General features: G+C 43.8%; 1 protein-coding gene across 2 annotated transcripts in view; it reads left to right on the top strand.

Annotated features, from left to right (window-relative positions):
• Nucleotides 1-26,469, top strand: part of grin2aa (glutamate receptor, ionotropic, N-methyl D-aspartate 2A, a) — a 388,199-nt gene that overhangs the window by 306,348 nt on the left and 55,382 nt on the right. For both annotated transcript variants that reach the window (XM_078559026.1, XM_078559025.1), the window contains exon 11: nt 6,313-6,473. In XM_078559026.1, coding sequence (XP_078415152.1) covers nt 6,313-6,473 — 161 coding nt within the window. The remainder of the gene's footprint in view (nt 1-6,312; nt 6,474-26,469) is intronic.

Here is a 26,469-nt window from a genome sequence, read left to right as displayed (position 1 = left end):
TTCTAACAGACTTGTCAGGCATGACCTCCCCTTGATGAAACCATGCTGACTTTGCCCTATTTTACCATGCACTTCCAAGTATTCTGAAATCTCATCCTTAATAATGGACTCTTAAAATCTTACCAACGACCGAGGTCAGGCTAATCGGCCTGTAATTTCCTGTCTTTTGCCTCACTCCCTTCTTAAACAGGGGGGTTACATTAGCGATTTTCCAGTCCTCTGGGACCCTCCCTGACTCCAGTGATTCCTGAAAGATCATAACTAATGCCTCCACTATCTCTTCAGCTATCTCCTTCAGAACTCTGGGGTGTAATCCATCTGGTCCAGGTGATTTATCCACCTTCAGACCTTTCAGTTTTCCTAGCACCTTCTCCTTGGTAATGGTCACCATATTCACCTCTGTCCCCCAACTCTCTTGAACATTGGGGATGTCACTTGTGTCTTCCAACATTCCTCACCTTTCCTGTGAAGTGCTTCAGTTGCCAGATGAATGCATTCCTGTACTGCATTTCGGTTAATATCATGGAGACTTCCTGCAGCTTCCTGAAACAAGCTTGAGCCATAACACTTGAGAATGGTATTCACCTATTCAGTGGGGTTTTATTACCTAATGGGCTGCATCCTCCTTATACATTGCTCGACTCTTCTTACTGACATCTTCTGCTGTTCCTCCTCCACTATGTTAAAATTATAGAAGTGTATACCCATAGACAATGATGTATCTGCCTCTCAGAAACCCACATTCTGGGTAAAAGGTAGGGATTGAAGGGGAGGGGATGAAAATCTCCTATTGGTCTCACATTGTCAGAAACAGTGAGAAGCCAGCTCACGTGAATGACAAGAAGTCATACCCAACTGCAGAAATCACTTGTGCAATTCCTCATGCTGTTCAAGCTCATGAACCTTTCAGTTGTTTGTCTCGACTGATCCTGGCAGAAGCCCTGTGACTCTCAGTTGAAGTTATCCTGAATTCTTTGTGAGTGTGAATGAGACCATTCAAGATTTGGTGGTTTGATTGTAGGAAAAATAGAAGAAACCTAGTGGGGTGATAAGTGCATGGAATTTGGGAGCAATCAATTTTGGTGCTGAAAAAATGCCAGAAATGGCTTTTGGGCCACTTTCCTGCCATATAAATATTACATGCCTTGTTATTGCCCTGAAACTATGTTGAAACCCCCGAATAAGGATACAATGTCTGTTGGCCCACTTCAAGATTCCAAGATGTGCTATTTATAAAATTTCTCATCAATACCTTTGTTACTTCAGCCCTTGAAGGGAAATTTCAACTGATCTCTTAGAATGCAGCAATTCTCTTTGCAGCCTTTGCTGTAGCTAATCATCTGGCGGCTCAATTTTGACATTTGTGGATTGAGTTTGACCCATTTAAAGCATTGTTCTAAGCAAATAGAGCTTATCTGTTGTGCTGTGCGGTATGTAGACTGATGCTGCAGTGCCTGCAATTTCCTGTGGTGACAATGATGAATAGCTCAGGTTAGGTGGGCAGCATATCTCAACTGCAGCACTTCTTTTATTAAAAAACCTACTTGAGCCACTGAGGTTTCAGCAAATTGGTTTTAACCGTGTGAAAATTAGAACGTTTCCCATATTAAATACTGGATCGCAGTGTGATGCAATATGCTTGCACTCTGATTCACTGGAGCAGTGATAGGTTTGATGCATGATCCTTGCACGAGTGCTGCACCATTGAAGGTAATGTTAAATATACAGTAGGCACTTGATGACAGTAGGGAGGGAATTCAGGGAGTGAGAGAGTAGCCCAAGTGACCCACAGACATCCCAGTGCATTTCCTTGCAGTAGCTGAAGAGATTGGCAATGGCATGGGGACAGGTGTCAACTTATCATCTCGATTAGACAATGCAGTGGGCAGAGTGGAACAATCTAAAGGAGAGTGAAAACATACAAACATACAAACAACGGGTATGAAAAAGGAGGAGGTTTCCATTCCAAAGAACCAAATGCTGAGGAAAATATTCCCTTGCTTCTGAATCTTGGTTGGCAGCAATGACATATTCTGACAATACACAGTGGCTGAAAAAATAGGCAATAATGAATACAAGAGAGGAAGACTGTTGATGTACTGGTGAGTGTGATTACCAAAAGCCCAGTACTAAAACAATCATTGCCTTTTTAAAATTCTTTCATGGGATGTGGATGTCACTGGCTAGGTCAGCATTTATTGCCCATCTCTATTTGTCATTAAGAATGTGGTGGTGAGCCGTCTTCTTGAACCACTGCAGTCCATCTGATGTATGCCCACAGTGCTGTTAGGAAGGGAGTTCCAGGATTTTGACTCAGCGACAGTGAAGGAATGGCAATATGGTTCCAACAAGATGGTGTGTGGCTTGGAAGGGAACTTGCAGGTGGTGGTGTTCCCATGCATCTGCTGCCCTTGTCCTTCTAGGTGGGTAGTAGTTGTGGGTTTGAAAGGTGCTGTCGAAAGAGCCTTGGTGAGTTGCTGCAGTGCATCTTGTAGATGGTACATACTACTGCAACTGTGTGCTGTGCCCCCACTTCTGATCTTATGATGGAGGGAAGGTCACTGATGAAGTAGCTGAAGGTGGTTGTGTCTAGGACAGTACCCTGAGGAACTCCTGCAGTGATGTGCTGGGACTGAGATGATTGACCTTCAACAACCACAGCCATCTTCCTTTGTGCTGGGTGTGACTCAAACTAGTGAAGAGCTTTCTCCATTATTCCCATTGACTATAGTTTTGCTAGGGCTCTTTGATGCCACACATGATCAGATGCTGTCTTGATGTCAAGGGCAGTCACTCTCATCTCATGTTCAGCTCTTTTGTTCATGTTTGGACCAAGGCTGTGATGAGCTCAGGAACTGAGTGGTCCTGGCGGAACCCAAACTGAGCATCAGTGAGCAGCTTATTGCTGAGTAAGTGCCGCTCCATAGTACTATTGACATTACTTATATGCTGATGATCAAGAGTAGACAGTTGGTGTGCTAATTGGCTGGGTTGGATTTGTCCTGCCTTTTGTGGACAGGAGGTACCTGGGTAATTGCTGGGTAGATGCCAGTGTTGTAGCTCTACTGGAACTGCTTGACAAAGGGTGTGGCTAGTTCTGGAGAACAAGTCTTTAGTACTATTGCCAGAGTGTTGTCAGGACCCATAGCCTTTCCATCATCCAGTGCCTTCAACCGTTTCCTGATATCGCATGTGGTGAATCGAATTGGCTGCAGCCTGGCATCTGTGATGCTAGGGACCTCAGGAGGAGGCCAGGATGGATCATCCACTTGGCACTTCTGTCTGATGGTTGCAAATCCTTCAGTCTTGTCTTTTGCACTGATGTGCTGGGCTCCCCAATCAGTCAGGACGGGATATTTGTGGAGCTTCCTCCTCCAGTGAGTTGTTTAATTATCCACCGCCATTCACGACTGGATATGGCAGGACTGCAGAGCTTAGCTCTGATCCTTTGGTGGTGGGATCGCTTAGCTCTGTCTATCACATGCTGCTTCCGCTGCCTGGTTGGCAAGTAGTCCTGTGTTGTAGCTTCATCAGTTTGACACTTCATTTTAGGTATGCCTGGTGCTGCTCCTGGCATGCCCTCCTGCACTCTTCATTGAACCAGGGTTGATCTCCTGGCTTGATGTTAATGGTAGAGTGGGGGTTATGCTGGGCCATGAGGTTACAGATTGTGTTTGAGTACAATTCTGCTGCTGTTGATGGCCCACAGTGCATCATGGATGCCCAGTATTGAGTTGCAAAATCTGTTTGAAATCTATCCCAGTTAGCATGGTGGCAGTGCCACACAATACGATGAAGGGTACCCTCAATGTGAAGATGGGGCTTTGTCTCCACTAGTACTATGTGGTGGTCACTCCTATCAATACTGTCAAGGACAGATGCATTTAGAACAGGTAGTTTGGTGACAACGAGGTCAGTTAGGTTTTTCCTTCTTGTTGGTTCCTTCACCATCTGCCACAGACCCAATCTAGCAACTATGTCCTTTAGGACTCGGCCAGCTCAGTCAGTAGTAGTGCTATGAGCCACTCTTGGTGATAGACATTGAAGTCCCCCACCCAGAGTACATTCTGTGACCTTGCCAACCTCAGTGCCTCTTCCAAGTAGCATTCAACATGGAGGAGCACTGATTCATCAGCTGAGGGGTGGGGCTGTTGATTGGGGGTGGTGGTGGGAGGGTCGTTAGGCAGTAACTAGTAGGAGGTTTCCTTGCCCATGTTTGACCTGATGGCATGAGGCTTCATGGGGCCTAGAGTCGATGTTGAGGACTCCCAGAGTAACTCCCTCCTGACTGAAAACTACTGTGCCCCCACCTATGCTGGGTCTGTCCTGCCGGTGGGATGAGACATACCCAGAGATGATGATGGTGGGGTCTGGAACATTGTATGTAGAGTATGATTCTGTGAGTATGACAATGTCAGGCTGCTGGTTAGTTTGTGGGTGAGCTCTCCTAATTTTGGCACAAGGCCCCAGATGTTAGTAAGGAGGACTTTGCAGGATCAACAGGGCTGGTTGTGGGGTTGTCGTTTCTGGTGCCTAGATTAATGCTAGGTGGACCATCTGGTTTCATTCCTTTTAGACTTAGCAGCCATTTGATAAAACTGAGCGGTAGTTAGGCTGTTTCAGAGGGCATTTAACACATTGTTGTGGATCTGGAGTCGCCTGTAGAACAGACCAGGTAAAGATGGTAGATTTTCTTCCTTAAAAGGCATTAGTGAACCAGATAGGTTTTTACAACAATCAAGAATGGTTTCATGGTTACTATTACTGAAACTAACTTTTAATTCCAGATTTATTAATTGAGTTAAAATTCCACCAAGCTGCCTTGTTATAATAAATAGACTTCACAGTATAGAGGTTATGCCTATAATTGGATTGAATAATCTTGTCATATCATCAGTTGTCTGAAAACTAACACTGAGATGCAGAGAGAAAACAATGAAATGAATTAAATATAGATTTTATAATACTGCGATAGCCAGTCAAAGCATTGGTTAGAATCTTGCTGTGATTTATATTCATCATCAAAAAATGATGGCAGCCTAAAGGCAAGAAGAAGGTTCAGTGACATAGTGGAATATTTACTTGGAAGAGGAATGTTATTAACACGTAAAGTACTGATACATGTGTTGTTTGCACTGGTTTCTTCCTTAGAAGCCATACTTTTGAACCCAGCATTTGTAAAATGACTATGGCCTGACAATGCAGGGTATTAGACTAAGGTTTTTTCCATCACCTCAGCTGGAAACGCTTGTAAAGTGAAATTACTGCTGATGCATTTAATGAACTCAATTGCTATAAAGTTCAGTGCTGGCAGGCTTCACCATCTTTTGATATGTTTTTGCCCTTCATCATCAGATTACACTGATCAAGTAAAATGCATCGCTCCTGGCCCTTTGACAGAGAAACTCATGGGGCAGAATTTTTCCTTCGTCAGGCGGGCATGTGCCCAACCCGAACGGGAGTAAAATAGTGCGCGATAACGTCGGGCGAGCTTCTGACATCATCGCGTACTTGCTATATTTCGCACAGCAGCAGTGTGCCTGCCAACAATTAAGAGGCCTATTAAGGCCTTAAGTAATTAATTAAGTTGTATTCTTTGCTACTGTCCGACGGTTCAGTTGGCGGGTGGGCGAATAGGCCAAGCGGCTTTTGCATTTTTTGCGAAACCTCATCCACAGGTGGGATGAGGTTTCGACCAGTGATAAAAAGAATAAAAAGTTTTAAAACTCATTTTTAACATGTCCCTGCTCATGTGATAGAGTCACATGAGGGGACATGTTTTCTTTATTTTTCAACTCTTCATTTGTAATGTTAGAAATCTTCAGCTCCCTAAGGCAGCTCTCTGCCTTCAGGGAGCTTTCACTAAGCGCATCCCCGCACATGCGCACACTCAGCGCTCGCACTCTTCCTGCCCCTACCCTGGCAGTGCTGAGGCTTTGAGAGCGGCTTTCATGCTGGTTGGCCATTATTTGGCCAGCCAGCGTGAAATCGCGGCCTGGGCCTGATCGCGAGCGGTGGTCAGTTTCGCGGCCACGCCCGGCCTACCCGCCGTGCCTGCCTAATGAGGTAAATATCCTGCCCATAGATCTGATCTTGAAACCTGCCTCTGTGAGACACATAAACCTTTCAATACTTTACACTTTAAGTGCTTAACCAAAAACTGAGGCCCTTTGATTTCTAGGTCTTTTATTGCTTAACACATGGAATACTGAAACTGTTTAGGATGAAAAAAACTATTCAATTCTAGTGTTTGAGAACCATTGCTGAAAATCCATTCTAAAACTATTCACCATGGCTTTTGTGTCTTTGTAGTTTCAGAGGCCGTATGACCATTCACCACCTTTTCGATTTGGGACCGTTCCAAATGGAAGCACCGAGAGAAATATTAGAAATAATTATCCAGATATGCATGCATATATGTCCAAGTACAACCAGAAAGGAGTGCAAGATGCCTTGGTCAGCCTGAAGACTGGGTAAGTATTAGATGACACCTACTACTTTATCCATAAGGGCCCAATTTCATTTTTAAAAATTCACTCATGGGATGTGGGCATCGCTGGCTAGGCCAGCATTTATTGCACATCCCTAATTGCCATTGTTCAGAGGGCATTTAAGAGTCAACCACATTGCTGTGGGTCTGGAGTCACATGTAGGCCAGACCAGGTAAGGACGGCAGATTCCCTTCCCTAAAGGACATTAGTGAACCAGATGGGTTTTTACAACAATTGACAATAGTTTCATGGTCATCATTAGACTTTTAATTCCAGATTCTTTTAATTAAATTCAAATTCCATCATCTGCCATGGCAAGATTTAAACCAGGGTCCCCAGAGCATTACCCTGGTTCTCTGGATTACTAGTCCAGAGACAATACCACAACACCATTGCCTCCCCCAACTCATTCAAAACCCACCCACTTGCAGAGAATTAACATCGGGCCCAAGCAGCCCTGGATGTTGAATATGTTTTTTCCAATGTGCTTTCTACTTGTAAGCAAAAGCTCTTCAGTTTTGAATTATACCTGGAATGTACAAAGAAGCTATGCTAAACATTTATAAATCACTGGTTAGGCCTCAGCAAGAGTATTGAGTCCAGTTCTTTAGGAAGGTTGACAAAGCCTTGGAGGGGGCGTGGAGAAGATTTACGAAGATGATGGCAGAGATTGAGGACTTCAGTTGCATGCAGAGACTAGAGAAGGTGGGATTGCTTGGCTTAGGTTAAGAGAAAGTTAAGGGGAAATTTAATAAAGATGTTCAAAATTGAGGAGGTTTGGTGAATAAAGTAGGAGGAATTGTTACCATTGCCAGTTGGGGTGGATAACCAGAAGATGCAGATTTCAGATAATTGATTAAAGAACCAAGGGAGCAATGAGGAGAATTTTTTCTTTACGCAGCAAATTCTTATGATCTGCACAACCTGATAGAGTGGTGGAAGTAGATTCAATAGTAATGTTCAAAAAGAACTTGGATATCTACGCAAAAGAAAAAGCTTGCAGAGCTATGGGGCAGAATTATCCCCCCGTTGGGGAAGTTCAGGAGCGGGTGCGTGCAGACGCGCCTCCAATCGGCGCCCCCGATTGGGGGCGTGCCACCATTTTATGTGGGCGGGCCAATTAAGGCCCACCCAGCGTGACGTCCGCCAGGAAGCGCTATGCGCTCCCTGTGCGGGCGGGGGGAGGATTCCCTAAGCTGAGAGTGCGCTCTTTTGTGCATGCGCTAAGTGCTGCCTCAGGGAGATCAGCGCCAAATTCAAAAATGTTAAAAATAGAAAAATAAAATTTCCCTGACATGTCCCCTCATGCGACACTATCACATGAGTTGGGACATGTCCATCACTTTTAGCTAAACTTTTATTAAATTTTTAAAAACCTACATGAAACTTCATCCCGCCTGTGGGTGAGGTTTCATGCTTTCTCTGAAGCCCGCCAGGTCTCCCGGCCTGTCCGCAAACCTTAAGGTTGGACCGGCAGGTCCTTTAACTACTGCAATTACTTTTTAAATGGCCTCAATTGGCCATTGACAGGTCGGCATGCGCACAGCTGATTTGGCTGCGCCCCCCACGACCTGAAAATTGAAATGACGCGGGGTGATAACAAGTTCCGCCCGATGTCATCCCGCGTCGTTTTACGTGTCGGTGTGCGGGTCCCGCCCCCAGCACGCTGACTGGGAAATCCTGCCCGTGAGGAAAGAACAAGTGAGTGGGACTAAATGGATAGTTCTTTCAAAGAGCTGACACAGGACACTGGCACAAACAGCTTCATTCTATACAACTGACACCCCCCCCAATCCCGACTCCCCACTGATCCCCTGATACCTGACCCCGACTCCCTCCCTGACCCCCCCAGCAGCCCCATGTCTCTCCGACGCCCCGACCCTCTGAGTCCCCGACTTACTGTCTCCTCCCTGACCCTCCAACTACCCCGACTCCTCTGACCCCGTCGACCCTCTGACCCCGTGCCTCTGACCTCCCCCTCCGACTCCCCCGACCCTCTGACTTGCCCATCCCTCTGACTCTCACCGACCCTCCGACTCCCAGCAACCTTCTGACTACCACCCCCCGATCCTCCCACTCCCCAACCCCACCCCATCCCAGCCTTCTAACTCCCCTGTGACCCTTTGACTCCCTCCAACCAACCCACTGACTTCTCCGACCTGACCTCGCTGCCCTACCTGCCATTACCACCCTGCCACTTACCACCCTACCCACCCTGCCACTCACCACCCTACTCACCCTACCACTCACCACCCTACTCACCCTACCACCCTACCAGCCTGCCGCCCTACCCACTTACCTCACTCAAAATCGTTCACTAATGCACTGAAAAGCTTTTGTCAAATGTCCTAGAGCTTTTCAATATGTTATTGAGTGAACACTTACTAAAATACTAGTGCCGTAAAAAGCAGGTGTGACTTGGCTTCCTCTCAATGATCCTGTGCTACAAAGAAGGACTCTGAGAACAGGCATTCATGTAGAGAAATACGTGCAAAAAAATAGGACCGATGTGGCAATCCTCAGGAGATTCGGCCCGATATAAATGGGACTAGGTGACAGTGGGATTCAGAGCCTGTTGCTTCCCTTCTTGAGTTCTTTGGCTGTTATTTGAGTTTGAACTGTCTTGACCTGCAGACGTAAGCCACATTGATGAAGTTGGAGATTGCTAATCTGAGGTTGGACCTAAAGCTTGTTGCTGTAACTTTTATTGTATACCTCAACTGTATAACAGCTCACCTAGACATGCTTAAAGCTGTTGATTTCAAAAGCAGACTTCTTACAAAAGAGGACGAACAGTTAAGAGAAATTCTCTCTGCTTAAAAAGGTGCCAATTTTTTTGAAATTGCCTAGTGAAATTGCCTGAGTGCTGCAGGTTATTCCTTACAATAGCCATGTCCTGATCTATAATTGCTAAGACTAGATTTATTGAGATATGGGACAGGGTATGGAATTGAAAAGTGATTTTTAAAATAATACGTTTATTCCAGAAACTGGTCCCATGCCTTATACAAACTAGCTCAAATTGCCAGTTTGTCTGGAATGTGATGACTACGGCTTTCTATAAAATTAACTTTATTGTTAATCGATTGATGTAAAGCCTGAATTTTATGTTAGGGCTGAGTAGTGATCAAATACCAAAGGCCTTAGTTTTATGCTGGGGTCCTGCTAAATGCCAATTACTTTGAAAGCATTTGGCCTTAATATAGTTTCTTCAGCGGAGGCTAGGTTAGGTGCATACACAGACATGAAGGTATTGACTCATGCTGGAGGCACCAGTAATCCCTTGAGGAGCGAATTTTCATTCCTGTTTTTGGTGAGCAATTGGGTGGGAATGCAAGGAAAATTGGACAACAGAACTCACTGATCTTTTCCACCAGCGCATAGGCATTACCATTCCTTCTCGAGTTAAAGTGGATCTTGTGTAAAAGTCAACCCCTAACTTTTGGTCAAAAAATCCTTAATTTTTCATAAATCTCATGTATAGGTTGGCCCTGCGACACAGGTGTATCAACAGCCTAATGAATTTCTGGGCTTTCAGCCATGCCTCATTATGTATGCTTGGTTGAGAGCCCAGAAATCCATTATAGTACTAAAACACCTGAGCCCAAGGGAAAACATTAGTTGATTGACAGTTCTGGCTCTCTGATTTCTTCTGTCAATTTCACAATGTTTATTTACACCAGATAAAGAGTTTCAAGTTTCAGCTACTAATACTTTCATGGGCCTGTATGATTACCACTTTTATTGGGCAGTGGTAAAAAGGAGTTTTTTTTTATGAAGTGGAAAATTATCAATGAGTGACTGTTTTTTTAAAGCTTTTTTCACACATCCTACTGTCACTATAGAGTTCATTCGTTTTATGCGGTGTACAGTGGATGAATGGGCATGGAAGTGCCACAGCTTAGTATGGGGTGCAGGAGGGGCCATAGTGGTTGTTTAGAGATGCATACCTTGGCATGAGGAGCTTGAGGGGCTATAGGGAGTGAGTGGGGAGCATACCTCTGCATAGGGGTATGAGGGGCCAGAGGGGTTGTTTGGGGGGTGATATTCTTGGAATGGGGGGCATGAAAGACCAAAGTGGGTGGGGGCATGAGGGTTATGGAGGTTCTTTGGGGGCATATTAGCATGAATGCATGACCAGCCATAGCCTTTGTTTGAGGGGCGTAGCTTAGCTTGGGAGCATGAGGGGCTTTGTATGAGGGGCATAGCTTGACATGGGGGCATGAGGGTCATAGGGGTTGTTTGGGGGGCATATCCTGGCATGGGGGCATGTAGGGCCAAAAGTGGTAGGTGGGGGGGCATACCTTGGCATGTGGGCATGAGGGGTCATAGAGCTTGTTTGGGCGAATACCTTGGCATAGGGTCATAAGGGGCCATAGGGGTTGTTTGGGGGTGTCATACCTTGGCACAGGGGGGACATGAGGACAACCTTTTAAACATATCTATCAAAAAGTTCCCTCATGCAGACCATGGTTCATGACACCTCTGAGGTGCCGTGAACAATGACTCTTTGAAATGCTGGCCCCACTCCATGAAAATTGTGGAGGACTAGGACATGCCTATCCCCACAATGGAGCCGGCCAGATCGGGGGTGCAGAGTGTGGGCTTGCAACTTGAACCGACCTGCACCCTTAAAAGGCCCTGTTAAAAATCAGGAACGCCGGGAATGGGGTCGGGAATCCTGGAATTGGCATCTGCCCACCATTTTTAAAGGGCTCCCAAGTCATTCCGATTCGGTGAAAATCCAGCCCATTGTGTAGCTTTGCCACACAAAAACATAGGACGGAATTGTCCCAGATTTGCACCAAGTGCGGTAGCGGATGGGAAAAAGGATGTTTTACCCGCCAGCCGCAATTTCACAGTGTATCGTCCCAATCTCGCCTCATTAATCATGAATTCCCGGGAAAGACGCTGCTTTGATGGTGGGCAGGCTCCGATTTGCCTGCCATGCCGTTACCTCACCATTCCATCATGCCGGGCACCACATTTAAAATGCAGCCACATGGACACTTCTCAGAGCTTCCAGCCCAGGACTGCTGCAAAAAAGACATGGCCCTGAAAGGCAAGAAGACTGCAGTCCCCAGATTTAATGATGCATCCCTCGAGTGCCTTTTGGACGCAGTGGATGCTTGCCGTGATGTCCTCTATCCTCGCTCTGGCTGCAGGAGGGGCAACAATATTACCACTCCAGCTTGGTAGGCGATGGCAGTGGTGGTCAGTGATAATGCTGCACAGAGGTTGGCCATCCAATGCAGATAGAGGATGAATGACCTCATCCATGAAGCCAGGGTAAGGCAACCATCTCATCACTTTAAACTCACACACTCAAGTCCATCACACATTCACTGGCATCTCACTCACTGCCAGCTCAAGGGACATCACCACTCACTCTCTCACACACTCCTTCACATCTCCATCTGGCTTCATCACCTCTGGAGACTGCCTTCTCACCATCTTGAGGCCACTTGCACAGATCAACATGTGTCCCCACACACACCCTGGCATGCTCCCCTTCCCCAGTACAGCCCTAGCCCTGTAGACTCTTCCCTTTCCTGAGGCCACTTCTCTCCCTTTCCCAAGCAAGCCCTAGCCATGCAGCTATTGAAAAACCATCCCCGCCTTATGGCTGGTCTGGTAGGTAGGGACCTGTCAGTGAGCCCCTCCCTCTAAAAGTGATGTGGTGCTGTCTGTGAAGCCTGGCGCTGATGACTGCGAGTGCTGCCCGAAGCAAGGTTGGCAAACAAACCCCGAAGTCCCAAGCGACGTGCAGCTCACCAGATGCATGGCGCTTATGTATAGTTGTGAAACATGTTGCGTGCAATTACGCCGATGTGCTCGGATGATCCAGCATGGGGGGGATGATTCCAGCGAGCTGGACTTCTAATGATATGCAGATGTATTACAATGAGGTTCCTGATGTCCAATGGCAGGAAATGCAGCCCATCATTGACGGGCAGAGTGGACAATTGCAAACTGGTTTCATGACGTCGTACCCAAAGTGTGGTGCACACATTGGGCACAATATGATAGTTGTGGCTAATCCAATGTTTTTATAAAGGTTCATCATAACTTCCTTGCTTTTGTACTCTTGTCTCATATGCTTTTTTAACCACTTTCTCAACCTACCTTCCCACCGTCAGTTATTTGTGCACATATGTCCCCAGCTCTTTCTGTTCCTGCACTATCTTTAGAGTTGTATCCTTTAGCTTGTATTGACTTTCCCCTTTCTTCCTACCAAAATGTATCACTTCAGACTTTTCTGTGTTAATTTCATCTGCCATGTGTCCACCCAGTCCACCAGACTCCCTATGTTCCCTAGAAGTCTGTCATCATCCCCATTACACCAGTGTACAAGGATCCCCAGCATGTTTGCCCTTTTGAGTTAGCAGTGATTCCATTGGCTGGGTCATGTGTGCCAAATGGATGATGGACGCATTCCCAAAGATATGCTGCATGATGAGCTTGCTTTTGCCACAAAACCAAAAGTTGCCTACGTCTGCGATACAAGGATGTCTGCGAGCAAGACCTCAAGTTGACCAGGATTGGAATCAATGTATGGGAAATCCTTGCTGTGACCAGAATCCTGGAGTCAAACAGTTAGGAAGGGAGTGGAAAAAGCAGAGGACAAAAGAAACGACCAAATCATGGGAAAGAGAGCCCAGCGGAAGGAAAATTCATTGTCAACCTCGGGCCAATGCTTTTCATCTGTGCCACTGCGGAAGGACTGCCACTCATGAGTTGGCCTCTACAGCCACACAGACAATGTTCAGTCCACAAGTGACATACACCTCAGGTTCAGTCCATCATCTCCTGAGACGGACAGGTGCCCATTACATCTTCAAGTTTTGTGCCATCTGCAAATTTAGAAATTATGTCCTGGACACCGAATCTAGGTCATTATGATCTATCTGGAAAAGTAGGGATTCTCATACTGACCCCTGGGGAGCTCCACTGTATACCTTCCTTTGGTCCAAAAAGCAACTGTTCACCACTGCTCTCCATTTCCTGTTCTTTTGCCAATTTTGTATCCATGCTACCACTACCCCTTTTATTCAATGGACTTCAACTTTACTGGCAAGCCTGTTATGATGCACTTCGTCAAACGCCTTTTGGAAGTCTATAGACACCAAATCAACCACATTGCCGACTCTTTTAACTCATCATAAAGCTCAATCAAGTTAATTGAACGTGATTTACCTGTAACAAATCCATTCTGGTTTTCTTTCATTAATCCACATTTTTCCAAGTGACTGCTAATTTTGTCCTGGATTATTGTTTCTAAAAGCTCCCCACCCACCACTGAGGTGAAAATGAATGGCCTGTAGTTGCTGGTTTATCCTTATAGCCTTTTTAGAACAAGGGTGTATCATTTGCAATTCTCTGGTCCTCTGGCACCACCCAGTATCTAGGGCGGATTGGAAGATTATGGTCAGCGTCTTCTGCATTTTCCTCCCTTACTTCCCTTGTACAGGAGATTACATTAACATATGAAACATGCATGAAAGCAAAGCACTGCTTATGGATAGAGGGTGCAGGTCGCTTGCCCAAAAAGTTCAGCATTGCTTTTTTACTTCAAATTTTGTGTCTCCTGATTTTTTCCACCCTTAATAATCACAAGAAGAACTTCAAGTTTGAAGTTGTGAAAACATCTGACATTATGAAGGTATAAAGAGGTAAAGGTCATGTTAAAGGGGCACAGCCTTCTGCAAACGTACAGATATATGGAACAGGAAAGGTGAATCAACCTTGGTTAACGAAAGAAGTTAATGATTGCATTAGATCAAAGGAACTGGCTTATAAGGTTGCCAAAAAAAAGTGGTAAGCCTGAAGATTGGGAACAATTTAGAATTCAGCAAAGGAGGACCAAGAAACTGATAAAGAAAGGAAAAAGAGAAAATGAATGCAAACTACCGAGGGACATAAAGGTGGACTGTAAAAACTTCTTTAGGTATGTGAAAAGGAAAAGATTAGCAAGGCACATGTGGGTCCATTACAGGTGGAGACGGGAGAATTTATAATGGAGAAAAGGGAAATTGTGGAGGAACTAAACAATTACTTTGTGTCTGACTTCACAGAGGAAGATACAGAAAATCTCCCAGAAATACTAGGGAACCAAGGCACTTGTGAAAATGAGCAACTGAAAGAAACTAGTGTTAATAAAGAGGTAGTACTCGAAAAATTAATTGGATTAAAGGCTGTTAAATCCCCTGGACCTGATGAACCACATCCCAGTTCATAGCACCCTCGCCTTTGAATCAGAGGGTTGTGGGTTCATGTCCCACTCCCGGAAACCAAGAACTGTGATTGTACTCAAAAGAGTTGCAATCTGTGACTGTTGATAACTCGAAAGAGTATCCCAGAGATTTGAAGGAGGTCGCTATCGATACAATGGATACATTGGTGGTTATCTTTCAAAATCCTATAGATTATGGAAAGATTCCTGCAGAGTGGAAAGTAGCAAATGTAACTCCACTATTTAAAAAGGGAGAGAGAGAGAAAACGGAGAACTACAGACCTGTTAGTTTGACATCAGTAGTAGGGAAAATGTTCAAATCTATTTTAAAGGATGTGATAACTAGACAATTGGGAAATAATGATATGACTGGGCAGAGTCAACATGGATTTATGAAAGGGAAATCACGTTTGACAAACCTGTGGTGTTTTTTGAGGAAGTTACTTGTAGCATAGATAAAGGAGAACCAGTGCATGTGGTGTATTTGGATTTTCAGAAAGCTTTTGATAAGGTCCCACACAGGACATTAGTAAACAAAATTAGAGCACATGGGATTGGAGCTAATATACTGGTATAGATTGAAAATTGGTTATAAGACACAAAACAGCGAGTAGGAATAAACTGGTCCTTCCCAGGATGGCAGGCTGGCATTAGTGAGGTACCACAAGGACCAGTGCTAGGGCCACAGCTGTTCATAATCTTTGTAAATGATTTGGATGAGGAGACCAAATGTAATATTGCTAAATTTGCTGATGACACAAAACTAGGTTGAAATGTAAGTTTTAAGGAGGATTCAAGGAGGCTTCAAAGGAATGTGGACAGGCCAAGTGAATGGGCAAGAACATGTCAGATGGAATATAATGTGAATAAGTATGAAGCTATCCAATATGCTGGAAAAGAAACAGAAAAGCAGAGTATTTCTTAAATGGTGAGAGGTTGGGAAGTGTTGATTTTCAAAGGAACCTGGGTGTCCTTATTAATGAGTCGCTAAAGGTTACCGTGAAGGTGCAGCAAGCAGTTAAGAAGGCAAATGATATGTTGGCCTTCATCGCAACGGGATTTGAGTACAGGAGTAAAGGTGTCTTGTAATTGCGTAGAGACTTGGTGAGACTGCACCTGCAATATTGTGTACAGTTTTGGTTTCCTTATCTAAGGAAGGATTTTCTTGTCATAGAGGGCATGCAGTGGACGTTCGCCAGACTAATCCTTGGGATGGCGGGATTATCTTATGAAGAGAAATTGAGGAAAAATTGGGCCTGTATTCTCTAGAGTTTTGAAGAATGAGATGTGATCTCATTGGGACTTACAAAATTCTTACAGGGCATGACAGGGCAGATGTAGTAGATAGGATGTTTTCCCTGGCTGGTGAGTCTAGAACCAAAGGACACAGTCCCAGTATAAGGGCAGGCCATTTGAGACAGATGAGGAAGAATTTCTTCACTCAGAAGATGGTGGATCTTTGGAATTCTCTATCCCAGAGGGCTGTGAAAGCCCAATCATTGAACATGTTCAAGACAGAAATCGATAGATTTCTGAAGACTAATGACATCAAGGGATATGAGGATAGCGCGGGAAAGTGGCATTAAGGTTGATGATCATCCATGATCTAATTGAATGGCGGAGCAGGCTTGATGGGCTGAATGGCCTACTCCCATGTTCCTGTTAAAGGCAGGTAGAAACCAGCAGGTCCATCAAGCCTGTCCACATCTTATAGGCCAGAGCATCATATCTAAACATTCTTCTCTGCTCCACCAGCCCACTACCCATAGCCATGTGATCCCCTGGGAGAAGTAAAGGGTAAAAATATTTCAGAATATCCACTCCGACCCATTCTGGCAATGTCTGGAAGTCACTGTGTGAAAGCTGTAAATGGAGCCACTTGAGGTGTTTGTTAAAGCAGTCATGTCTCCAATTGCCCCTTCCCGCTCTGCCACCCAGATTATGGAAAAGCTAATAATTTACCATCTGCTGCAGTATGAACTTGTCCCAGAAGCCAATGTGGAAGATGTGGGGAGGGGAATTGTCCATGTGGACCATGACATGTTAAACTTGTTCTATATAAATCTTTGATAAAATTTGAGCTTAGCTTTTGGCATAAGATGTCCCTCACCCATTCAGGGGATTTATTCCGCCCAACTTAATGGTGACATGACTGTTAAACAGTCCTGTGCTGCAGACATTTGTGCAGTCTTGATGGCATTTTTCCACATGAAAGCTTATCACATAAGTTTCAAAACAGCTACAGTTAAGCTTGAGTTAAATGGCAGTCCTGTACCATGGTGTGTGGTGCATTGCAGACCCAGAAGGCAGCACATAAATCTCAGTGACCACTAGTGTTTAGTCATTCATCTGAATTTATTAAGAAGCATCTGGTTAGTTGTAGAACTCACTCTTAACATTTACATTTCTACATCCTACAAATTGATGCATTTTCAATTTCTTACTTTCAAGATGAAATTACTGATCAAAATTCCACCATGAGGAAAATTCCTATGTATTGGGACCAGTTGGATAAAGGGGAACATCCTGTGTTCTGTGCAGATGCACTTTACAGAACAAAGCCATTATCTCTCTTCTTGGCTAGTATTCAACTGTATTACATGATAAATTGTTAGCTAAATGGGATAGATGAAATCATTAATAACTTTAAGCATCAGCACACTCCAGTAAGACTCACACAGCACTGTGAGGAATCATCCCAACTGATTCTATAAAGAACCCTTGGGTTCTAAAATTACAGCATGATATTAGTCTAGCTGCACAGCTACTTGGAATATCTAATCTGTGAAAAAAGTTTAAACTAACCCTGGAGTATATACTGTCTCAGTAATTAAAGTTAAACTCATTTAGAACAATTATGAAAATCGTGTCATCAAATATCTTTAAAAAATCAGTATTATCAGCAAATTCATGAATGGGATATTGATTGTAACCCTAATGATATACTCTCACACTTGTTCAGCAAATTTGCCCTGTTGGTCAGGATAGCTCCAGCTTCCAGGTGCTAAATAGGCTGAATTTCAGCCAGGAAAGATCTGGGTTAGTGACCTTTGGTTAGTCTTCTCCTGATTGCTGGAGGCCCATGTGTGGATGCTAGATTAGAATAAGATCAGAAACGCTCACCATCCAGACTGACACATGAGTAATGGTCAATTGAGCAAGATTTGAGTGAGGTGCAGGGGATTAACAATTTTTGAACAGTGCCTGAACAAACAGTCAAAGTCTTAGGAAACAAAAACAAAGATCTGCATTTATACAGCGCTTTTCACAACAAGCAGATGTTTTAAAGCGCTTTACAGTCAATTAAGTACTTTTGAAGTGTAGTAACTGTTGTAATGTAGAAAACAGCAATTTGGTCCCACAAATAACGATGTGACAATGACAATATCATCTGTTTTTTGTGATGTTGTTGGCCAGGACATCAAGGATAACAACCCTGCATATTTTCAAATAGTGTCATGGGATCTTTTACATCCAGTTGGGATGGCAGACAGGGACTTGGTTTAACAGATCATCTGAAAGACTGCACTTCTGACAGTGCAGCAGTCCCTCAGTACTGCACTGGAGTATCAGCCTTGGTTTTTGTGCTCAAGCCCTGAAGTGGGACTTGAATATAGACTGTTGTGACCAGAGGCAAGAGTGCTACCTACTGAGCCACAGCTGACACACCAGAAAGTGGCAAGAGAATATAAAAGACTATAAAAATAAATTCCAAGTATTTAGTAGAGCTGATTCTGTGAATGGATTCTCCAGGTGAGGATCCTCCCAGCAGACTCTGTAGGATGGATAATCACAGGCTTGCACCCTGTGATTTTCCATCCATTAGGTTTAATAGAAGCCACAGGCTATGGGCACACAATTGTTCTATTTGCACTCCATGGGAGCACTTGATTGCCTAATCAGCCAAATAATATCACCTTCTCAAGACAGTATCCACATCATTCCTGGAAAGATTTTAGCTCAAACCAAATGATATTGTTCAACATCATTAATTAATCAAATATCATTAATATATCTCAATAAAATCATGACAGAGGAGGCTCTGTTGAAGTCTCACTTGTTTCTTTACCAACATTAACATTTTCAACAGACATTAAATCTTGGTAAGTGGCAGCAACTGATGACAAGCAATGATTCATTTTTCTAAATCCTCACATAGGTCATCACAGATTTACCACTGAACTCAGGGCCTGTCAAATTTGACAACATGTGCTCATTAAAATAAATGAATATATATTTAATATTGATTAAGATGTGCCTCTACCTTTGTATGTTTCTCTCTGTTTCTTCCTGCCTATATTCATTTCTATCACTATTCTTGTTTATTTCTTTCTGACCCTCTAAAGGCTTCTGTATGTATGTTTCTCTCTTTCTGTCTTTGTCATTTCTTATTATCTGTATTATTACTATTACTATAATTGTGTCTCTGTTTCTTTATTCACATTCTACTCTCGCAATCTTCTTGATGCAAATCTATTTTAATTTTTGTCATTTTGCTGCTTCAGTCTGTCTCACATCTTTGCTACCATGTCACATTCACATTTTCTCTGATATCCCTCTCATGCCCAATTACGAACCCCCATTCTTCCTCTCCCTAGCTTGTCTCTGCTGTGTTCTGGTTTCTACAAATTTATCTCATGTTGTATTTCCTTTACTTATTTTGCTTTCCCCTGTTGCCTCCCTCTTGAATCACTGACTCCAGCTGTTTTATTGCTGTTGGCTGCCTCTGCCCTTAATTTATGTCCCTTCCTTAAATTAGCCTCATCTCTCCTCTATGGCATCTTGATTTTATTTTCTCTGTCTCTCCGTTGTCCTGTCTCCTGTGGGAGTATTTTTCTTCCTGTATTCTACTCTGTCTGGTCCAATTTCTTACAGACTTGAAGAAAGTGCTGCATAATTTTGCTGAAACATCCCAAGTCTTTTATTAATCCCTACCTGAGGAATAGAAAAAGAAAAAGAAAACACCTGCAGTAGCCAGGCCTCCATTGTAAACCTACACTGTATATTCATTGAAAATCAATTTGGAAAGTTTTGGGCATTGCAATAGTTAGCAAAAGCCAGTTTCAAAACCCCAGTAAAGTGTTGCATAAATTGGCTATAAGAGCAGATTAACACTAAAGCAAACACCATCTTTTCTGCAGCATAAAAAAAACACGCTGCATTCTTCAAAGCTAAATCTAACTTAACATTATTAAAACACTAGTCCTTTGGTAGTACAGAACTTGAGTATTGCTGAAAAAAGACATTTTGTAGAAGCTTTGCACCTTGCACTCATCAGGACAATCACAAGAATATCAATGTCAGGATAAGCAACAACTTTATACTATATGAGAAGAGAGTGCTGATTGGTTGGCAAGTGGACACAGATTGGTAGAGGCATTGCTATGGAGAATGCACCAGTTAATGGTGACTGACAGTTAACTGCCAAGCATTGTTTGAAATTTAAATCAGGCAACTTGACTCTGATTGGTCAAGGCATTGCCCTGAGGAATGAACCAGCGAATGGCTATCACTTATTTTGTTTAGTTGAATCAGACGCAATATGTGTACATGTTGTTTCTGTCTGCAAAGAACAGGACCCTATATATTAATATATGTAGCTTCTAGTACATGCAAATGTGCCACACTGCAAGCCCGACTGACAATCTTTAATTGGCTGTCAGTGTAATTTTTATGCTGCATTATGCTGACAATCAATTTAAGATTTTTAAAAATTCATTCAAGGCATGTGGGCTTTGCTGGCTAGGCCATCATTTATTGGCCATCCCTAACTGCCCTTGAGAAGGTAGTAGTGAGCTGCCTTCTTGAACTGCTGCAGTCCATGTGGTGTAGGTACACCCACAGTGCTGTTAGGGAGGGAGTTCCAGGATTTTGACCCAGCGACAGTGAGGGAACGGCAATATATTTTCAAATCAGGATGGTGAGTGGCTTGGAGGGGAACTTTCAGGCGGTGGTGTTCCCATGTATTTGCTACCCTTGTCATTCTAGATAGTAATGATCGTGGTTTTGGAAGGTGCTGTCTAAGGAGCCTTGGTGAGTTTCTGCAGTGTATCTTGTAGATGGTACACACTGCTCTCACTGTGCGTCAGTGGTGGAGGGAGTGAGTGTTTGTGGATGGGGTGCCAATTAAGTAGGTTGCTTTGTCCTGGATGATGTCAAGCTTCTTAAGTATTGTTGGAGCTGCACTCATCCAGGCAAGTGGAGAGTATTCCATCACACCCTTGACTTATGCCTTGTAGATTGTGGACACTCAAGCTCGCAGAGTGGTGCATTTGCATGTACTAGAAGCTACATATATAATGCACAGGACCCCGTTCTTTGCAAACAGAAAGAACATCTATCAATCCCAGTTTTGAAGTTTATAATTGACCTCCAGACTTGACAGCTTTTTGGGTGAAAGAGTTCTAGTTTTCCACTATCCTTTGTGTGAAGCAATGCATCCTGACATCACCCCTGAAAGGCCTAATTTTAAGGTTATGCCCCTTTGTTCTGAACTCCAGCTGATATTAATATCATTAAGATTATTATCTGTCTAAAGGGGAAAGTAATAATAATCACAACCCTGGAAGCAAAAGAACTAATGAAATTAGTCGTTAATTATTGAGAACAGTGAGAGGACTTTTTTTTCCCAACAATCTTTCATTCCTTTGGTAGCTGGCCTACATTGGAGGAAAAATTAATTAAGTTGGCAGTAGGCTTGGCAATCACATTAGCTGCAAGCCTGAATAAACTGACAACTAATTTATCAAACTCTGGCTCTTGTTAGGTGCTGGGATCTTAGGTTTTTTTAAATAGTAATAATCAATGGATTCAAAGTTACAGTATTTTCAGACAATGCTTTGTGACTATGCATGGTATTACACGATGAAATGTACCATTCCAGCTTGTGGCACCTATCAACCCATTTTAAAAAATGCTTCTTGCTGCCCACCTTGCATTTTAATTCATAGAATTTTGCAAGTGTTTTGAAATACTTTAAAAGATATAGTCCAATGACTTTAGCATAATGGCGTGCTAATTGCAGCATCCAGTTTATCTGGTGCCTCCAACATAGTAAAATTCCCCGAGGTGTTTTACAAGAGCTGCATCAGGCAAAATTTGACACTGAGCCACACGAGATGTTAGGGCAGGTGATCGAAAGAATGGTCAAAAAGGCAGGTTTTAAGGAGCGACTTAAAGGAGGAAAGAGAGGCAGAGAATTTTAAGAATACACTGTCATTTTTTCCATATGGTATCTTCCTAATCACAATTGAGTCAGTCATGGAAAGGTCCGGATGAAAGAGAGGGTGTGAAAATCCAAGCAAGAGTCTCCAGAGGGGAAGACCACTCTTGGACATTGGACAATACAGTACTATGGAAGAGTACTGTATTGGCAGAAGATATCAGCTCTCTCACTGGAAATATGGGAAAGTAAATCTCACATTTGTCTAAAATGTTTCTTTTCCCATCTAAAATATAGTGGTACCAACACAGATTTTGAACTTTTGTCCCAATTTTTCTGATCACTTTCGAGTGGGGTGGAGAACTTTTAAATTCTTTTTCATGTGATGTGGGTGTTGCTGCCTAGGCCAGCATGTTTATTGCCCATCCATAATTGCACTTGAGAAGGTGGTGGTGAGAAACACCTTCTTGAACTGCTGTAGACCATGTAGTGTAGGTGCTGTTAGGGAGGGAGTTCCAGGATTTTGACCCAGTGACAGTCAAGGAATGGCGATATATTTCCAAGTAAGGATGGTGAGTGACTTGAAGGGGAACTCGCAGGTGTTGGTGTTTCCATGCATCTGCTGCCCTTGCCCTTTTAGAGGTAGAGGTCGCAGGTTTTGAAGGTGCTGTTGAACGAGTCATAGTGAGTTACTGTAATGCATCTTGTAGGTGGTACACACTGGTACCACTGTGCGTCAGTGCTGGAGGGAGTGGATGTTGAAGGTGATACCAATCAAGCAGGCTGCTTTGTCCTGGATGGTGTCAAGCTTCTTGAGTGTTGTCGGATCTGCAGTCATCCAGACAAGTGGAGGGTATTCCATCACACTCCTGACTTGTGCCTTGTGGATGGTGGTCAGGCTTTGGGGAGTTACGAGGTGAGTTACTCAGTGCAGAATTCCCAGCCTCCGATCTACTCTTGTAGCAATAGTATTTATATGGCTATTCCAGTTCAGTTTCTGATCAGTGGTAACCCCCCCAGGATGTTGTTAGTTGGGGATTCAGTGCTGTAGTGCCATTGAATGTCAAGGGGAGATGATTGGATTCTCTCTTGTTGGAGATAGGCATTGTCTAGCACTTGTGTGGCATGAATGTTACTTGTCACTTATCAACCCAAGCCTGAATGTTATCCAGGGGCAGAATTTTTGTTATGGCGGGCGGGCTTGGTGGGAGCAGGTAGGGGCGGGCGCGGAGCTGATCGCTGCCTGTGATCAGCTCCGCGCCACCATTTTACACAGGCGGGCCAATTAAGGCCCGCCCAGTGTAAGACACGACCGGTAGGGATCAGCGCTACCTGTGTGGGCGGGGGGAAGGGGAGATTCGGGACCAGCGCTCTTTCACGCATATGCGCGAAAAAGCATTTCAAACGCCCTTGAGGCACGGAGCTGCCTCAGGGAGATTAAATCGATATTAAAATAATTAAATAAAGGATTTAAAAAGGACTGTGGCACATGAAATGAGACATGTTTTTACATTTCAGGAAAATGTTTCATTTATTTAACAAAAGCTTTAGGAAACCTCATTCCGCTCATGAATGAGGTTTTGTAAAAAATGCGAAGGCCGCTTGGCCTTTTTGCCCGCCCGCCAATCTTAAGGTTGGACAGGCAGCATTACTAATTACAAGAATTGCTTTCTTAATGGCCTTAATAGGCCGTTTAGATATCGGCGGGCGCGTAGCCGACTCTGGCACGAGCCCGCCGAACAAAATATTGTGGGATTGCGCAATGATGTCGGGACACACTCCCGACGTTATCATGAGTCATTTTCCTCATTGGCGTGTTGGGCCTGCCTCTGCATGCTGACTGAAAAATTCTGCCCCAGGTTTTTCTGCATATGGGCATGCATTTTTTCAATATCTGAGGAGTCACAAATGGTGTTGAACATTGTGTAATCATCAGCGAACATCCCCACTTCTGACCTTATGATGAAGGGAAGGTCATTGATGAAGCAGCTGTAGATGGTCGGCCCTAGGACACTACCCTAAGATAGGGGAGCAGCTCTGTCATCAAATGAAATATTAATAATGGGACTATCCTCATTCCCATTTTTCTCTTAATCAACTTCTTTATAATGCCTGGTGTCTGGAGACATTTATGTACCCAGCATTGCTAAGGAAATGGAGGAGAATTTAAAAATTAATTATGACACGAAAATTGGTGGGGTGGTAAATAGTGAGGAGGATAGCCTTAGATTACAGGATGATATAGATGGGCTGGTCAGATGGGCTGATCAGTGGCAAATGGAATTTAATCCGGATAAGTGTGAGGTGATGCACTTGGGCAGGACAAACAAGGCACGGGAATACATGATGAATGGTAGGACCCTGGGATGTACCAAGGATCAGAGGGACCTTGGTGTGCATGTCCACCGGTCCCTTAAGATAGCGGGACAGGTAGATAAGGTGGTTAAGAAGGCATATGGGATACTTGCCTTTATTAGCCGAGGCATAGAATATAAGAGCAGGGAGGTTATGCTGGAACTGTATAAAAGGCTAGTTAGGCCACAGCTAGAGTACTGCGTGCAGTTCTGGAATCCGCATTATAGGAAGGATTTGATTGCACTAGAGAGAGTACAGAGAAGATTTACCAGAATGTTGCCTGGGCTGGAGAGTTTTAGTTATGAGGAGAGATTGGATAGACAGGGGTTATTTTCCCTGGAGCAGAGGAGATTGAGGGGGGACATGATTGAGGTATATAAAATTATGAGGGGCATAGATAGGGGAGACAGGAAGGAACTTTTCCCCTTGGTGGAGGGATCAATAACCAGGGGGCGTAGATTTAAGGTAAGAGGCAAGAGGTTTAGAGGGGATGTGAGGAAGAATTTTTTCACCCAGAGGGTGGTGGGAGTCTGGAACTCACTGCCTGAAAGGGTGGTATAGGCAGAAACCCTCATAACATTTAAGAAGTATTTGGATGTGCACTTGTGATGCCATGGCATACAAGGCTATGGGCCTAGTGCTGGAAAATGGGATTAGAATAGTTAGGTACTTGTTTGACCGGTGCAGACTCGATGGGCCGAAGGGCCTTTTTCTGTGCTGTAGATCTCTATGACTCTATGGGCAGAATTTTACAACAGTGAGATTTTACGTTCCGGCTGAAGTTAATGAGGTTTATAATGTCTCGCCTCATTTTACGGCCCCATCCCTGCCCAACCAGGGCCGTAAAACTCTGCCCTATGACTCTATGACTCTAATTTGATTAATTAATTATTGCACCAGCAAGGTGTACTGTGTGAAAAAATAAAAATATTGAGAGCCTCAGGAGATACAGCCTGGTAATATTTTCTCACCCCCTCAAACCCCCAGGCAGACTGCTGGAAAGGGCCTATAAAACCTACTGTAAAAATTATAATTATCCTGATGTTGGAAGATCTGCTGGGGTTGGGGTAGAGGGCGAGGGTCTGTGCAGTGAGTACACTGCCACCAATCCAGCAGAATTCCTGCCAGATCATAAAATCCAGGCCAATAGTATCCTTAAAATTATTCATTCTATTTTTTTATTTGGTAACTGTGCCCTCTGTGAATAATGTCACAAAAAATATCTGTGTTTTGCTTTGGGCCTCAAGTGGATTCTTGTTCTTTGTGATCTCAAATGGCTTCACATCTTTAGATTTCTTGAACTATTCCCTGATGGTAAATGAAAGGCAGTGTGCATTCTCCTAAAAATGCCACAAAACGCCAGCTGTAGTCTGACTGCACTAGTTTCAGACGTGGCCCTGTACCTTAAGAGTAAAAGAGTAATCTAACTGGTATTGACCATTTTAGGCAACAATTGTAAACATGGCCCTGAAGGTTACTAAAGACTTCAAAACATACTCCTGACAATTTCTTAACATTCAAGCACCCCAGTTTACTATAGCGGCCCTGAATTATAGTTAAATGTTATTAAATATATATTAACATTGGTGTATTAAAATTAGGTGGCTAATGTTAAGTAGATTTAACTTGTGCTATAAAATGGAAGAGAAACAAATTAATGCTTTTTAGGACTGAAAGCTTTAAAGTCTAACTGGAAATTCCCAATTTAAAGCCATTGATAAGTAATAAAAACAGAAAATGCTAGAAATATTCAGCAGGTCTGGCAGCAACTGTGGAGAGATAAACGAAGTTTGATAAATAAAGTTGACCAGCACCTTGTCTGGCCAATAATACCAATATCTATAAAGACATATGAGCAGAGGCCTGAATTTTCAGGTCGGCAGGTGGGGGCAATTGGCGGGCCCGGGATCAGGTGGGGAACGGACTGCCAATCGCAATCGGCCCCCGACCGCGGTTTCACGCTGACTGGCCAATTAACAGCCAGCTAGCGTAAAGCGCGTGCTGGGAAGCTCAGTGCTGCCGGGATGGGGACAGGAGGAGGGCGGGTGTTGACGTCAATGCGGCCAGCACTGGGAGAATGCTTCCTTAAGACAGAGAGCTGCCTCAGTGAGCTGAAGACCTGAAAAATTAAAAATAAAGGTTTCAGGAGCTGGAAGAAAGTCTCCATGCATCGTACTAAATCACCTGAAAATTTAGCTACTGAAAATGCTGTCCACAGAAATTTATTT

The sequence above is a fragment of the Cetorhinus maximus genome, chromosome 15, assembly GCF_964194155.1.
Source record: "Cetorhinus maximus chromosome 15, sCetMax3.hap1.1, whole genome shotgun sequence".
In the NCBI taxonomy this organism is placed as follows: Eukaryota; Metazoa; Chordata; class Chondrichthyes; order Lamniformes; family Cetorhinidae; genus Cetorhinus; species Cetorhinus maximus.
The sequence above is the reverse complement of the archived record's forward strand: the minus strand, read 5'-3'. Positions and strand labels throughout refer to the sequence as shown.